This window comes from Sus scrofa, chromosome 4, assembly GCF_000003025.6.
Source record: "Sus scrofa isolate TJ Tabasco breed Duroc chromosome 4, Sscrofa11.1, whole genome shotgun sequence".
NCBI classification, from domain to species: Eukaryota; Metazoa; Chordata; class Mammalia; order Artiodactyla; family Suidae; genus Sus; species Sus scrofa.
The window spans coordinates 15,647,929-15,661,275 of record NC_010446.5 but is presented as its reverse complement, the minus strand read 5'-3'; the positions used below and the strand labels follow the sequence as shown (position 1 = coordinate 15,661,275).

The 13,347-nt window shown below is 40.1% G+C and overlaps 1 protein-coding gene across 1 annotated transcript in view; it reads left to right on the top strand.

Annotated features, from left to right (window-relative positions):
- The window catches only part of FAM91A1 (family with sequence similarity 91 member A1), a 41,541-nt gene that overhangs the window by 20,551 nt on the left and 7,643 nt on the right, over positions 1-13,347 (top strand). Inside the window, exons 15-20 of the mRNA XM_003354982.5 lie at positions 718-850; positions 2,617-2,765; positions 4,430-4,564; positions 4,720-4,833; positions 9,150-9,222; positions 11,226-11,375. Of these exons, the coding sequence (XP_003355030.1) occupies positions 718-850; positions 2,617-2,765; positions 4,430-4,564; positions 4,720-4,833; positions 9,150-9,222; positions 11,226-11,375 (754 nt within the window). The remainder of the gene's footprint in view (positions 1-717; positions 851-2,616; positions 2,766-4,429; positions 4,565-4,719; positions 4,834-9,149; positions 9,223-11,225; positions 11,376-13,347) is intronic.

Sequence of the window (13,347 nt, the reverse complement as noted above, 5' to 3'; positions counted from 1 at the left end):
GTCTTTACTATTTTTTGAGAAGCTTCATCTTGATTAAACTTAATCAGTCGATCTTACTAATTTAATGCAAATCTAATTTAGTTTTTTCCCCCTGTAGGCCTGTCCTTCACTTTTCTGTGTTGTTTCTGGGATATATGTGTGTTTAAATGTTGAGTAGGTGACTGACCTGTATCAGAAGAGCATGCGTTAAAATGTAAACACAGTGAAGGCAGGGGTTTTGTCTGCTCTTTTCCTTTCGTCCTGTAGAGATCATAGCGCATAATAGGGACTCAGTGAATCCTTGTCGAGTGATTTTAAGCTGTGTGCTCAGCACTGGTGAACAGCTTGTTGAATCACATACTCCGTTGTCCGTACAACCAGTGATACACAGTTGTGAACAGGGTGATAAGATAGCGGTATAATTGGTGACCATACATTGGAGTACTTTTCTGAATGAAGCAGAATATATAGATCTTAGAGTTTTTTACACACTCTATTTGAATCATATATGGAACATAGAACATATTATGGTACAATTAAGCATTACTTGGTTTTGCTGAAGTTGTTAGTTTTACTTGTTGGGTAATTTCTGTCATCCTCAAATGGAAGCTCAGCCAAGATTGAGGTTAATATTTGTTTTGATTTAAATTAGTCTTAATATCTCTACTGTGTGGCTGGGTACTTGAATGAATGGCATAGAGTGGTATTTGTTGTAAAATGTATTTTCTCTTGGTTTAGGTGCAGAGCACCGGTGAAGGAGAAGCACAGAGATATTTTGATCATGCACTTACTCTGAGAAACACAATATTGTTTCTGCGTCATAATAAAGATCTAGTTGCACAAACTGCACAGCCAGACCAGCCCAATTACGGTATGATAAAGTATACTTGATTTTGAAGACATGATCCTGTGGAACTTCTTTCTAAGAAATTAAACAGGTCGTGCTTACTTATTCAGCCATTGCTTATTTAAAACATTTTGTGTAGGAGTTCCCGTCGTGGCTCAGTGGTTAACTAACAAACCGACTAGTATCCATGAGGATGTAACTTAGTTAAGATCAGAGATGCTCCTCTTGTTTATCTGTGAAAGGCCGGACACTGACAGACCAGAATCCTTGTTAAGCAGACTTTGGTTAAGCTTCTCTTCTTGTGATGTTAATTTTGCTCACCCAGTCAATGTGTTTTGATTTCTCTACTGTGTGGTTAAGTGTTTGTCCCCTCGCAACTAATAAGCAGTCTGTGGGGAGACCATCAGATATCCTACTTCTTATATCAGTGTTTCCTCCTAGATTTGGCGTCCACTGTTGATTCCTTGCTGAACCTTTCTTTACTGTGATGGTTGCAAATTGATCATTTTTTTCCAACTTTAGAACTTCTTCCTTTTTGAACGTTTGGGACCAAGCCTTCTCTTATATTTGCAGTATAGATTTATCAATTCCTGTTTTTTCAGTGGTTTATAATCAGTCATTATTGTCTGAATTATTTTTTTGCTACAGTTGTCTCAGATTTTGCCAATAGATTTCTTTTTTCCTTGTCCTTTGCCTCTCGTCTTTCTCAAAGAAAAATTTTTTTGGTCGGGGGGAGTTAATGTTTATTTTCTGGCAAAACTATCTTACCTTATATTTCTGCTCCAACCCTGGAATCAGCCTTTTCCGCTGGGAAGCTGGTTTCTTTTACTCATGAATGGTCTTAAAGACCAAGATCTTGGTGCCAGTTGTGCTCATGTCCTTTCAGCAGTTCGTGTATTTTCTTTAGATTCACTTTTGCTTAGAGGGCTACCTCGATCTTCTAAAGTTTCAAGTATCTCTTTTTAGAGAGCATTAGGATGGGTCTATTCCAGAAGGTTTAAGAATGGAACACTGGAATTCCCGTCGTGCCTCAGTGGTTAACGAATCCGACTAGGAGCCATGAGGTTGCGGGTTCGATCCCTGGCCTTGCTCAGTGGGTTAAGGATCCAGCATTGCCGTGAGCCGTGGTGTAGATCACCATGTGGCTCGGATCCCGTTGCTGTGGCTCTGGCGTAGGCCGGTGGCTACAGCTCGGATTAGACCCCTAGCCTGGGAACCTCCCTATGCCGAGGGAGCGGCCCTAGGAAAGGCAAAAAGACAAAATATTTATATATAAATATATATAAAAAAGAATGGGAACACTTACTTAAAATTGCATGCTCAGTGAGTTCATCTTTATGGACCACAGTCTAGGGCACGTGTTTCTAAATGAGCAATTCTCGCCCCTCTGGTCAATTCAGCAGTTGGCTGAGAAGTTTCTGTAGAGATTGGCAGTTGGGGGAGGGAAGGATACAGCTTTCCTGTGGCACTTAGGCTTTCATAAGATGCCACTGCCGTGTTATGGCGGGGGCAGAGAGGAAGCTAAATAAGGCAAAGCAAACATATTTTTAAAGTAAAAGGTTAGCCTGAAGAAACACCAATAGACAGTTATCTTTCCAGACCGAAGAATAAAGACTTTTAGCTTTAAATTTAAAAGAGTCTTAGTACTCTCCTAGGAAACAAGGCACTGTTTGGTAGATTCTCCCGTATTAAAAAAATTTAAATCTCAAGGCAGTTATCAGTACTTAGTCTTAGACATTTTGGTTTCACATTGTCAGTCTTTTATTCTGTGTGTGTCGATCATAATTCAGGTTTTCCTCTGGATCTCTTGCGCTGTGAAAGCCTTCTGGGTTTGGACCCTGCAACTTGCAGCAGAGTTCTAAACAAAAATTACACCCTGCTTGTTTCCATGGCTCCTCTTACCAACGAAATCCGGCCTGTCAGCAGCTGCACACCTCAGGTAAAGACCCACTGGGAGGCTCACTCTGCTGTCACTTCATCCTTTCTCATGGCGACTTGAAGGAGAGGTTTAACAGTCTTGCTGTGTTAATTTTCAGTTTGCAGATAGTAGATATTAAAATCACTGACTCAGAAAGCAGTTTTGTATTTTTTGCTGTTGTAAGATGTTATTATGTTCAGTTTGTGAGGTGTAATTGGTACATTTTATATGTGTATTATCTAGTGACTAATGACACACTAGTTAAAATTTTATTCTCGAATGCAGGATTTTAAGAGAATGCTTTTGGGTGCTCTAAGACGGAAACTTGGATGGCTTTGAGGGATAAGATAAATATAATTAGGAAAAATGAAATATTTTGAAAGTGAAGCTGTGATGCTAAGTAAGCGGAAAAGAAAAGATGAGGCTTGAAAAGTAGAAGTTTAATTATCTTTAAAAGTGTGAAAATGGAGTTCCCATCGTGGCTCAGTGGTTAACGAATCTGACTAGGAACCATGAGGTTGCGGGTTCGATCCCTGGCCTTGCTCAGTGGGTTAAGGATCCAGCGTTGCTGTGAGCTGTGGTGTAGGCCACAGACACAGCTCGGATCTGGCATTGCTGTGGCCCTGGTGTAGGCTGCAGCTCCAATTAAATTCCGCCTAGGAACCTCCATGTGCTGCAGGAGAGGCCCTAGAAAAGGCAAAAAGACAAAATAAATAAATAAATAAAATAAAATAAAAGTGTGAAAATGACTTCTGCTCTTTTACTTTTTCAAAATAAATCAGTTGTATTTATATCTAATCTTAGCAAGGCCATTGTGCCGTGTACTGTTTTCAGAGAGTGGGGATTATGCCGCTGTTCTGCAGTGCTACATTGTGCCAGGTTTCCTAGATGTGGTAGGTTTATTGGTGTAAAAGAAGGGAGGGGGAGTTCCCATCGTGGTGCAGTGGTTAACGAATCCGACTAGGAACCATGAGGTTGCGGGTTCGGTCCCTGCCCTTGCTCAGTGGGTTAACGATCCGGCGTTGCGTGAGCTGTGGTGTAGGTTGCAGACGCGGCTCGGATCCCGCGTTGCTGTGGCTCTGGCGTAGGCCGGTGGCTACAGCTCCAATTCAACCCCTAGCCTGGGAACCTCCATATGCCGCGGGAGCGGCCCAAGAAATAGCAACAACAACAAAAGACAAAAAAAAAAAAAAAAAAAAGAAGGGAGGGGATTCTTGTACAAGGATGATTTGGTTGCCTGTGCTGGTCTAGCTGCTCAGTAAGCACACCCTCCCTTTACCCCAATTTTGTCCTCTGTCCAATGGGAGCGGTTGTAGATTTGCATTTACTGATTTTTTTAAAACAATTTTTTGTGTGCGTTCCACTCCCCCACCCCCATATTTGGTTGCCGTGTTACAAATGAGCAAAACCAGGCACAAGAGAGTTTAAGTAACCTTAGGTTGAAGGGATGAAACCAAAATTTAAACCTTGGCCCACTCCTCCAGAGTCCTCTCTCTTAATTGCAGTGATAAGACCTGCTTTCTCGATTCCAGTATATATTTGAAACTGAATGGATCATTTAAAATGTATCTTCATAAGGATATTAGCAGTAAACAGTTAATATTATACTCTTAGCTATGAGAATATAATCGATTGCTTGTGAAGTAAGTATTTACAGCTGTATCTTGCCTGTTTTATGACTTCAGCATATTGGACCAGCAATCCCAGAAGTCAGTTCTGTCTGGTTTAAGCTGTACATTTACCACATCACCAGGCAGGGACCACCTTCTCTTTTACTGTCCAAAGGTACAAGACTTCGAAAACTGCCAGACATATTCCAGGTATGTTTCTGAGGTTTTTTGTGGGTTTTTTAAAAAAGCTTTTAGTTTTAATTTTTGAGGAAATAGAAATTGGTGAGCAGTATTATAGGTAATTTTCTTAATTTTTAAAAAATGTCTAAATGCCATGCTGTGTATTATTCACTTCTTTCCCATAGGGTTACGATCGATTACTAATAACGTCGTGGGGTCATGATCCTGGGGTGGTTCCTACATCGAATGTGCTCACAATGTTGAATGATGCTTTAACACATTCGGCCGTTCTGATTCAGGTACGGTTTCCTTATTCGAAACAATCAGCTTCGGATTTTTTATTTTAAAGATCACAGTTTGTCTAGCTTTCTGCTGAGCCACAATCACTAATTTGTCAGTAATTTGACATTTGTCAAGCTGAGATGTAAGGAGTCAGAGCTCTGGATTTCAGTTGTGGCCTTTGTTTAGTAGTTTGGGGAAATGGTGGAAACAACATGGGCATTGAAATTAGACCCAGTTTGAGTCCAGCCTCATCTTTTGCTACCTGTGTGACCCTATTTTCTTTTACAGTATCTTTAAAATTGAGATGCACTTCACGTACCAGACAATTAAATTGTGTAGCCCAGTGATTGTTAGTGTAGTTACAGATGTATGCAGTCATCACCACACTCAATTTTATAACATTTTGCGGTTCCTTTATTTCTCACTTCCCTATTCCACTGTCCCCGTCCATGCGCCCCCCACCCCCACCCCCAGCACAGCTCTTAAAATAATCTACTTGCTGTCTCCCTGGGATGCCTATTCTGGGCATTTCGGATACGTGGAATCATATATAGTATGTGGTCTTTTGTGACTGGCTTCTTTCCTGTTGACAGGATTCATCATGTAGCATGAGTACTGCATTCCTTTTTTTTTTTTTTTTTTGTCTTTTGTCTTTTTTGTTGTTGTTGTGCTATTTCTTGGCCTCCCGGCATATGAGGTTCCAGCAGGGTTGAATCGAGCTGTAGCTACGGCCTACGCCAGAGCACAGCAACGTGGATCGAGCCGCGTCTGCACCTACACCACAGCTCCGCAACGCCAGATCTTAACCACTGAGCAAGCGCAGGACCGAACCGCACCTCATGGTCCTAGTCGGATTCGTTAACCACTGGCCACGACGGAATCTGCATTCCTTTTTGTTCAAGTAATATTCCCTTGTATGACTGTCCAGCATTTTGTTTTTCTGTTCTTCAGCTGATGGACGTTTGGATTGCTTCCACTTTTGGCTGTTATGAATAATAATGACCACTGTTTAGGTATAGGTGTTTGTGTGGACGTGCTGTCATTTCTTTTGGGTATATCCCTAGGAGTGGAAATGCTGAGTCATATGGTAACTTAACTGTTTAAGAAACTGCTAGGCTGTTTTCCAAAGTAACTGTATCATTTATAGTCCCTCCAGCACTTGGTACTATCTGATCTTTTATTACGACCACCCTAGCAGGTGTGAAGTAATGTGTTTTATTTTTATTTGATACATAGTGATATATATTTATTCATGCGGAGCCATTTGTTGACACCCTGTTGTGGGGGCTTTGATTTCAGGCTGTTCATCCTGGCGCTGATTGGCATCAGCATTGCCTGGTGCCCAATGTGCAGTCAGCCCAGAGTGGGCAGTGTGTAGCATTTTAAAGATATTTCTCCTAGACTTAGTTTCCCATCTGTAAAATGAAAGTGATAATATCAGCTGTTTGCAACAGGAGACGATAGTGACAGCTAATGCTGGGGTAAGCATTTTTAGCCTTAGGATTGTTGAGAGCATGAAATGAGAAGGCATACGTGAAGTATGTGGCACACCTCTGGTACATAAAAATTTCATTAATTCATTCAACTAACAGTTGTACTTGCCCTATTCTGTGGTAATTAATGTGTGTATACAAGCAAGACATGGTCCCTGTCTTCAAGGAACTTTAGTTGCATAAGCAGTCGCTTCCAGTTTTTTTGCTGAGGGCTGAATAGAGTTATGTGTGGAAGCATTAAAGAGAAGTATTCATCCAGCCTTGGGGCAAGGGGAAAGGCTTAGGGAAAGCTCCTTAGAGAAAATGAGACCTGCACTAAGTATAAAAGGCTGATTTAGAGGCCAGGGAGGCCAGTCAGAAGAAGGTTCAGCATGAATAAATCTCTGGATAGAGTTTTTTTTTTCCTCTTTCTTCATAACTATTTCCCTGGCCCTTGGAATAGTGCCTGACTCAGAGAAGTTGCTTAATGAGTAGTGAATAAATGAATAGGAAGACAAAGTGCTCGCATGTGCTGGGGCCTGTAAACTGTTAGGTGATTTTGAGCTGCTGAATGCCGGGGTGATGGTCAGAGGTGAGTCTGGAGAAGTAGCTGGGCTCTGAAGGGCAGCGTACCTTCACCGTCCTGCTAGCGTGCTTAGACTTTACCCTTTAGATTGATGGCAGCCAGTAAAGAGTGCTAAGCAGGGGATTGACACGATCAGTTGCCGTCTGGAAGATCAGCCCGGAGACTGTTGAGAATGGCTGGGGGGGCGGGGGAGAAGACACCTAAGCCAGAGGACCAGTTAGGATTCAGTGTTGGAGACCAGATAAGAGATGAGGACAGCCTTGGCCTGGGAAGTGGTGATGAGCATGGAAAGGAAGAACTGTTACAAATATAAAAAATAGAATTGGTCGGGTGTCCGGAGAAGGGTGTGGAAAGAGGAAGAATGATTCTTGCAGCGCTCGGCCTGATAAGGGAGGTTGTACGGGAGCGATTGGCCTGAGTGTCAGCATCAGCACGTGGGTGGTAGTGGGAAGCGTGAGGGAGGATGCACGAGCCCTCTGGGGCACACGTGAGGGGCGGGGTGGAGGAGACGACGTGGTAGAATGGCTTTGACAGCACGGATGGGTCAGACTGCCTGAGGTCACATCTCCGTCCCACTACTTAGCAGTATTAGGCAAGTGAAATAACTTCTTTGAATTTCAGCGACTTCATGTGCAAATTGGAGATAATAAAAGTTCTAATCTTTATATGATTGTTGAAAAGAGTGAGGCTTGGCTCAGTGGGTTAAGGATCCAGCGTTGTCACTGTAGCAGCTCAGCTCACTGCTGTGGCACGGGTTTGACCCTGGTCCAGGAACCTCCATATGCTGTAGGCACCACCAAAAAAGAAAAAAAAAAAAGAATGACTAAGATGGATGATCGGATGATCTTCATAAAAGTGCCTTAAAACATCTGTGTTTAGCACATAGGAAAATCTTAAGAAAGTTACGGTGGCAGTGGTAGTGGAAGAGAGTGAGAGTTTTAAAGTATGTTGAAGGAGTTTTGTCTTTGTTGAAAAAGAATGCTTCTTTCTAAACCGTAGAAAAAGATTCATCTGGCTAGAACCTAAAACATAACAAAATCAAAGACTTTTGTTAAAACCATACTTTTATAGTAACTGTCTTGTGTAGGTTTAAAATCATGAATCTATCAATGGAATAGAAATAGAAACAAGATGTCAAAAGTATTTTCAGGTTGTTAAATGAACCAAGTAAAATGAGTGTGCTTTTCCCCTGAAATTATTTTTTCTTTTATATCACACTGTCTTGAATTTGAATGATATATAGGTCTCTTTTAAAGGGAAAAAATGTTTATAGATACCCAATGTCAAGTTTTCTTTTAAAATCATTCTAAATAAACATTAACTTAAATTCCTCATGCTTGTCATTCTTACACAACTATAAAACCAAAACAAATTTAGGGATTACATACAAAATACTTTAACAGAATTCAAATGAACATTAGAAGTGATGGACGAAACTAAATTATTATGTGTAGCGTGGGAGTGGGGTGGTTAGACTCATAGATTATTATAAATTTCACTTTTGAATTAATAGTAAATTCACATGATTCAAATATAAAACACTATTAAAAGATGCTCAGAGAAAAGTATCACTACCCTTCTAACACTCTACCCAGTGGCCACCCCCTAACTCTCCTCCAGCTCAGACAGCCTCTTTAATTTCTGCTGTGTCCTTCTAGAATTTCTTTATGCACATGCAAGCCACTACCCACTGATATACCCCATGCTGTTTCCATTTAGCAACTGGAGATCTTTCCATTCCAGTTTGTAGAGAGCTTCCTCTTTTTTGCAGCTGCATCGAAAACATAAACATTAATTTATTTAACCAGCTCCCTACCGACAGGCATTTTGGTTGTTTCCGATTATGTGTAATTATAATGTTGCAGCAAGTAATTCTGAATGTGTCATTCATTGCAGGTTTTTGAGTTTTGCATTCTGGTCCATGGCATGCCAGGTGACTTTGGGGATCTTTCCACCACTTTGCTCTCTTAGCACTGCAGCTCACCCTTGTGCCAGGGCACTCTGATCTCAATCAGGCTTCACTTGGCCTGTACACTCAGTCTGAGACACGTTGGCCTGTACACTCAGTCTGAGACACGTTGCCTTAATAGGTCAATATAGACTTAAGATTGCCCTTGCTTGCTGGAGAAAAATAGAAAAGTGTCAAGGACGTTTCGATGCATTATGACTGGGGAATATCCCATCACGAGGCACAGTGTTATTTATCACTTGAGTATCTCCCATTGAAAATACAGGTTTCGTGTGTACGTTTCAACTTGTGTTTCTTCCTGTTTAGGGGCATGGTCTGCATGGGATAGGAGAGACTGTCCACATACCTTTCCCATTTGACGAGACAGAACTCCAAGGAGGTACCTCACTTTTGAATTGTATCCATTTGACTTCTTTATGATTAATCTTGTCAACAATTTGGTGGAAACACAGCAGGAAGTGAATTCTTAAAATTTTTAAGTTCTAGGGTCTTACAACCATTCTTTTAAAGAGGATTGGCAAAAGGCAGTTTTCTGCCATGTGCCTTTTCCTGCCAAGAATTAATAGAATAAGATTCATTTAGGACCTAGGACTAGAAGGAATGAATACCAGTCTGTCTTAGAGATGATGAGACTAAGTAGGTATCTACCTAGATGGAAGGCTAGGCTTTCGGTATGTTGAGCCTTTTAGTTTCCTTTTATTGTTTCTTTATTTGGAGGTTGTTGGAGAAGACAAGTCAAAGGGAAGATTTTGTTTAGAAAATTGATTTTTTTCCCCCCAATGTTACATACCATTTTTTTCAAGGACTTTTTTGGACTCTAATGAACATTTGTATACTAATTTACAGTTTATAGAGAACTTACATGTATTTCCTGTTTCAGCATTTATTTCTGCTGTTAAATTTTGTATATGCTATTAGAAAGGTCTTGAGTGGATTGCAGAGTTTGAGCTAAACTAAGCTGGTTAGAACCAAGGGGGGAAAGCCCTATTTAATGTTTTCTCTTTCTGGAATTAGATGTGAGCTAAAATAAATTTGATGAAAGATACTCAGAATTTCTGTAAAACAAATTCTTTCTTCATTTTCTTTAATATAAAAATACCTTTCCTCCATTGAATATTAAGAAAGTATAGATATTCAGGGAGTTCCCGTTGTGGCTCAGTGGATTACTAACCCGACTAGTATCCATGAGGATTTGGGTTTGATCCCTGGCTTTGTTCAGTGGGTTAAGGATCTGGCATTGCTCTCAGTTGCTGTGTAGGTCACAGACACGGCTTGGATCCTGCGTTGCTGTGGCTGTAGCTTAGGCCAGCAGCTGCAGCTCCAATTTGACCCCTAACCTGAGAACTTCCATAGGCTGTGGGTGCAGCCCTAAAAAGCAAAAAAATTAAATTTTAAAAAGAAAGTATAGCTATTCAAAAGAAAAATACTCTGATTAAAACCTACATATATTTATATACCACTTGTGTTTCCTGCCCCATGCAGAACTGCTATTCTGAAATCTATTTTTCTTGTTCTTAGAGCCATAATGCTTGGAATTTTAGAGAGCAGTGAATAGTTCAAGTAATTTAACTTACAGTAATTCATAGAACTTCTTTTCCAAAATGTTAGTCACCATTGTCCTCTCCTCCCCCAAAGTATGAAAAGGAAGAAAACTTTTATAAGTATCTTTTCCTTTTCACGTGGCTAGGCTGCAAAAACCTCACATTTAAAATTAAGTGTTCTCTTGTGAATAACTGTTCAAAATTTGGAGAAGAGAATTTTCTTATTTAGACGTTTCTCTGCAGCTAATCCTCTGATACGTTATAAATTCTGTGGAAAAACTGATTATTCCTCAGAAAATACAGAATAGTGACAACAGGATCTTAAAAATCTTAAAATCTCAAGAACTGATTAATAAATCTCTTGCCTTGGCAGATTATTGTGTGAATTCTAAAGAAGAGAAGTATTCATATTTGGGTATAGAGCATCTTTCTCTTTTATAAGTTTGCATATTTATGAAACTTGAGCTAATATCTAAATAATTTATTAAGGATATAATTTCAAGTAGCTTATTAGTTTTAGTTTTAATACTTTTACTTAAGTTTTTTAAAAAATAAAATGTGTATTTAATGCATTTTCCGGTAGAGGTCCACTGAGTGTTTGAGGCACTGACTGGCTCTATTTGCTTACTTAGCAGCAAGTAATTTGTTCTTTTGCCTTCTGAAGGCTATAAAGATATGTGTATAGCATCCCTGTATATTCACAGATATTTCTTTATTGGAATCAGTCTTGAGAAAGTATAAAAGTAGCTCTAAGAATTGCTTAATAAAAGGAAAGTATATTTAATTTTTGGTGTTTTATTATAAAACTACTTATAATGTAATGTCAATTCTTTGTTCTTAGAGTTTACTCGTGTCAATATGGGTGTCCATAAAGCACTGCAAATACTAAGGAGCAAAGTGGACTTGCAGCATTTTTGTGGATATGTCACCATGTTGAATGCTTCCAGCCAGCTTGCAAACAGAAAACTCAGTGATGCTTCTGATGAGAGAGGTTAGCCAATAGTTGGGTTGTTTGAATTAAGATAATTGGTATTGAGCATATCACAAACTTAATATTTAAAAAGCATGGAGAATTTTGTGGGAATGTAGACTTATTTATGAGAGTAAGTAAGTCACTGACATATGAGAAAATATTGTGACATTGTTGGGACAAATGTCAGTTATTCAAATGGAGGAAACGCTAAGTGACTAAAAGTGATGACCTGGGGTTGGAATACAGAACGGTTATTAGGTGTTAGCCCTTTACTGTTATATTTATGTTTATAGGCTCCAATTTAAGTTCCTTTATGGGGTGATGGTTTCAAAATTTTAGTCTCTTGGTAAAACTGTTTTCAAACTAAAATGAGCAGTTTTTCAACTTTCCTTTTCTGTCCAAGGCACCATTGTCTCGGTTAGGCAGTCCTTAAAATCATATCTTTGTCCCATCCTTCTTCTTTCCCACTCTTTCCAGTCAGTCTCCAAGTTCTGTGAATTAGTCTGGAAATGTCTCTCACAGGAGTTCCCATTCTGGCTCAGCTGTAACGAACCCAACTAGTAACCATGAGAACCAGGGTTTGATCGTTGGCCCCACTTAGTGGGTTAAGGATCTGGCGTTGCCCTGGGCTGTGGTGTAGTCACGGATGCGGCTCACATCCCCTCCTGTTGCTGTGACTGTGGCGTAGGCTAGCAGCTGCAGCTCCAATTTGAACCCTAGCCTGGGAACTTCCTTATGCCTTGGTGCCGCCCTAAAAAAGGAAAAAAATAAAAATTAAAAAAAGGAGAAATGTCTCTCACATCCATTTCTTCCCCTCTCTCTTCTTTAATTCTCTGTAACTGCCATTTTAGTCTGAGGTTTGATACTTTAAACATGTTTTATTGCAACCATGCTTAGCCTTCCTCATGTCACTTGCCTCCTTTCTCTCTCTAACCTGTTCTGCATATTGACTGCAGCTAGTTTTCCTCACATAATGTTTTTCTTTCTTTTTAATTTAAAAATTCATTTTTAAATCTTACTGATTGTTTCCTCTCTGGCATAATTTTGTCTTGTATGTACGTGGCCTTGGTTGCCATGGTGCCACTTCTGGTCCATGACTCTAGAGAATCTTTCAATTCAAGTGTATCATTGATTGACTACATTCACTGAACCTCTTAGATTGAAATCCTAAGAGAATATGATTTGTTGCCAACCACCCAGTGGATTTGATTGTCTCCCTTTGAGTTAGATATCCACTGCTGTTGTGTTTACCTTTGGCCAGAGGAGTTGGGTTGCTTTCAGCAGTTGACTACCAGGTATCGTGGGAGCATCTTGAGAGAAGAGGGTTGTGGGTTAGGCATTCATTTCGAAAAATGTCTGCTACAGCTGTCATGTTTTATTTCATTGATTCCACAAGCATTTATGAAATAGCTCCTTAGGTGCTAGAGATATTTATAGTAGTAAAACCTAAGGAGTTAAAACCCTAGAAGGAGATTCAAGCAGGTGAATCAGCCTACTGGGTAGTGTTAAAAGACCGTGGTAGGGGTCTGCTTTTTGAAGTGCTAACATAGGACAGAGAAGGCATATCTCAGCCCAAGTGAGTTGTCGGAGAAGGCCTCTTAGAGAAGGTAAAGGTTGAACTGAATTTTGAAAAATGAGGTGTTAGCTACCCAAAAGATGATTGTTGTTTATCTGGAGGGTAGTAGCCTCTCAGGCAGAGGGACTCAGACAACAGAGCAGGTCACCTTGGGCAGTAATAGATGAGAGCAGAGAAGGAGGTAAGGTCTTGAAGGTCTTGGATGATCTTTCTTGTCAAAAGATGTAGGAAGTCAGTTATTCTGAAAAGGAATGATGCAATCAGATTGTGTATTTCCATGGAGAGAGAAACAGTTTTGTAATGATCTAAATGAAAATCTTGTCTTCCGCCTTTCGAATCCTTGTTTCTTTAGCCAAGGCTTTACAACCCCAGTGTATTTACATTTTGAGCTGGACAACCTTTTGCTGTTGGGGG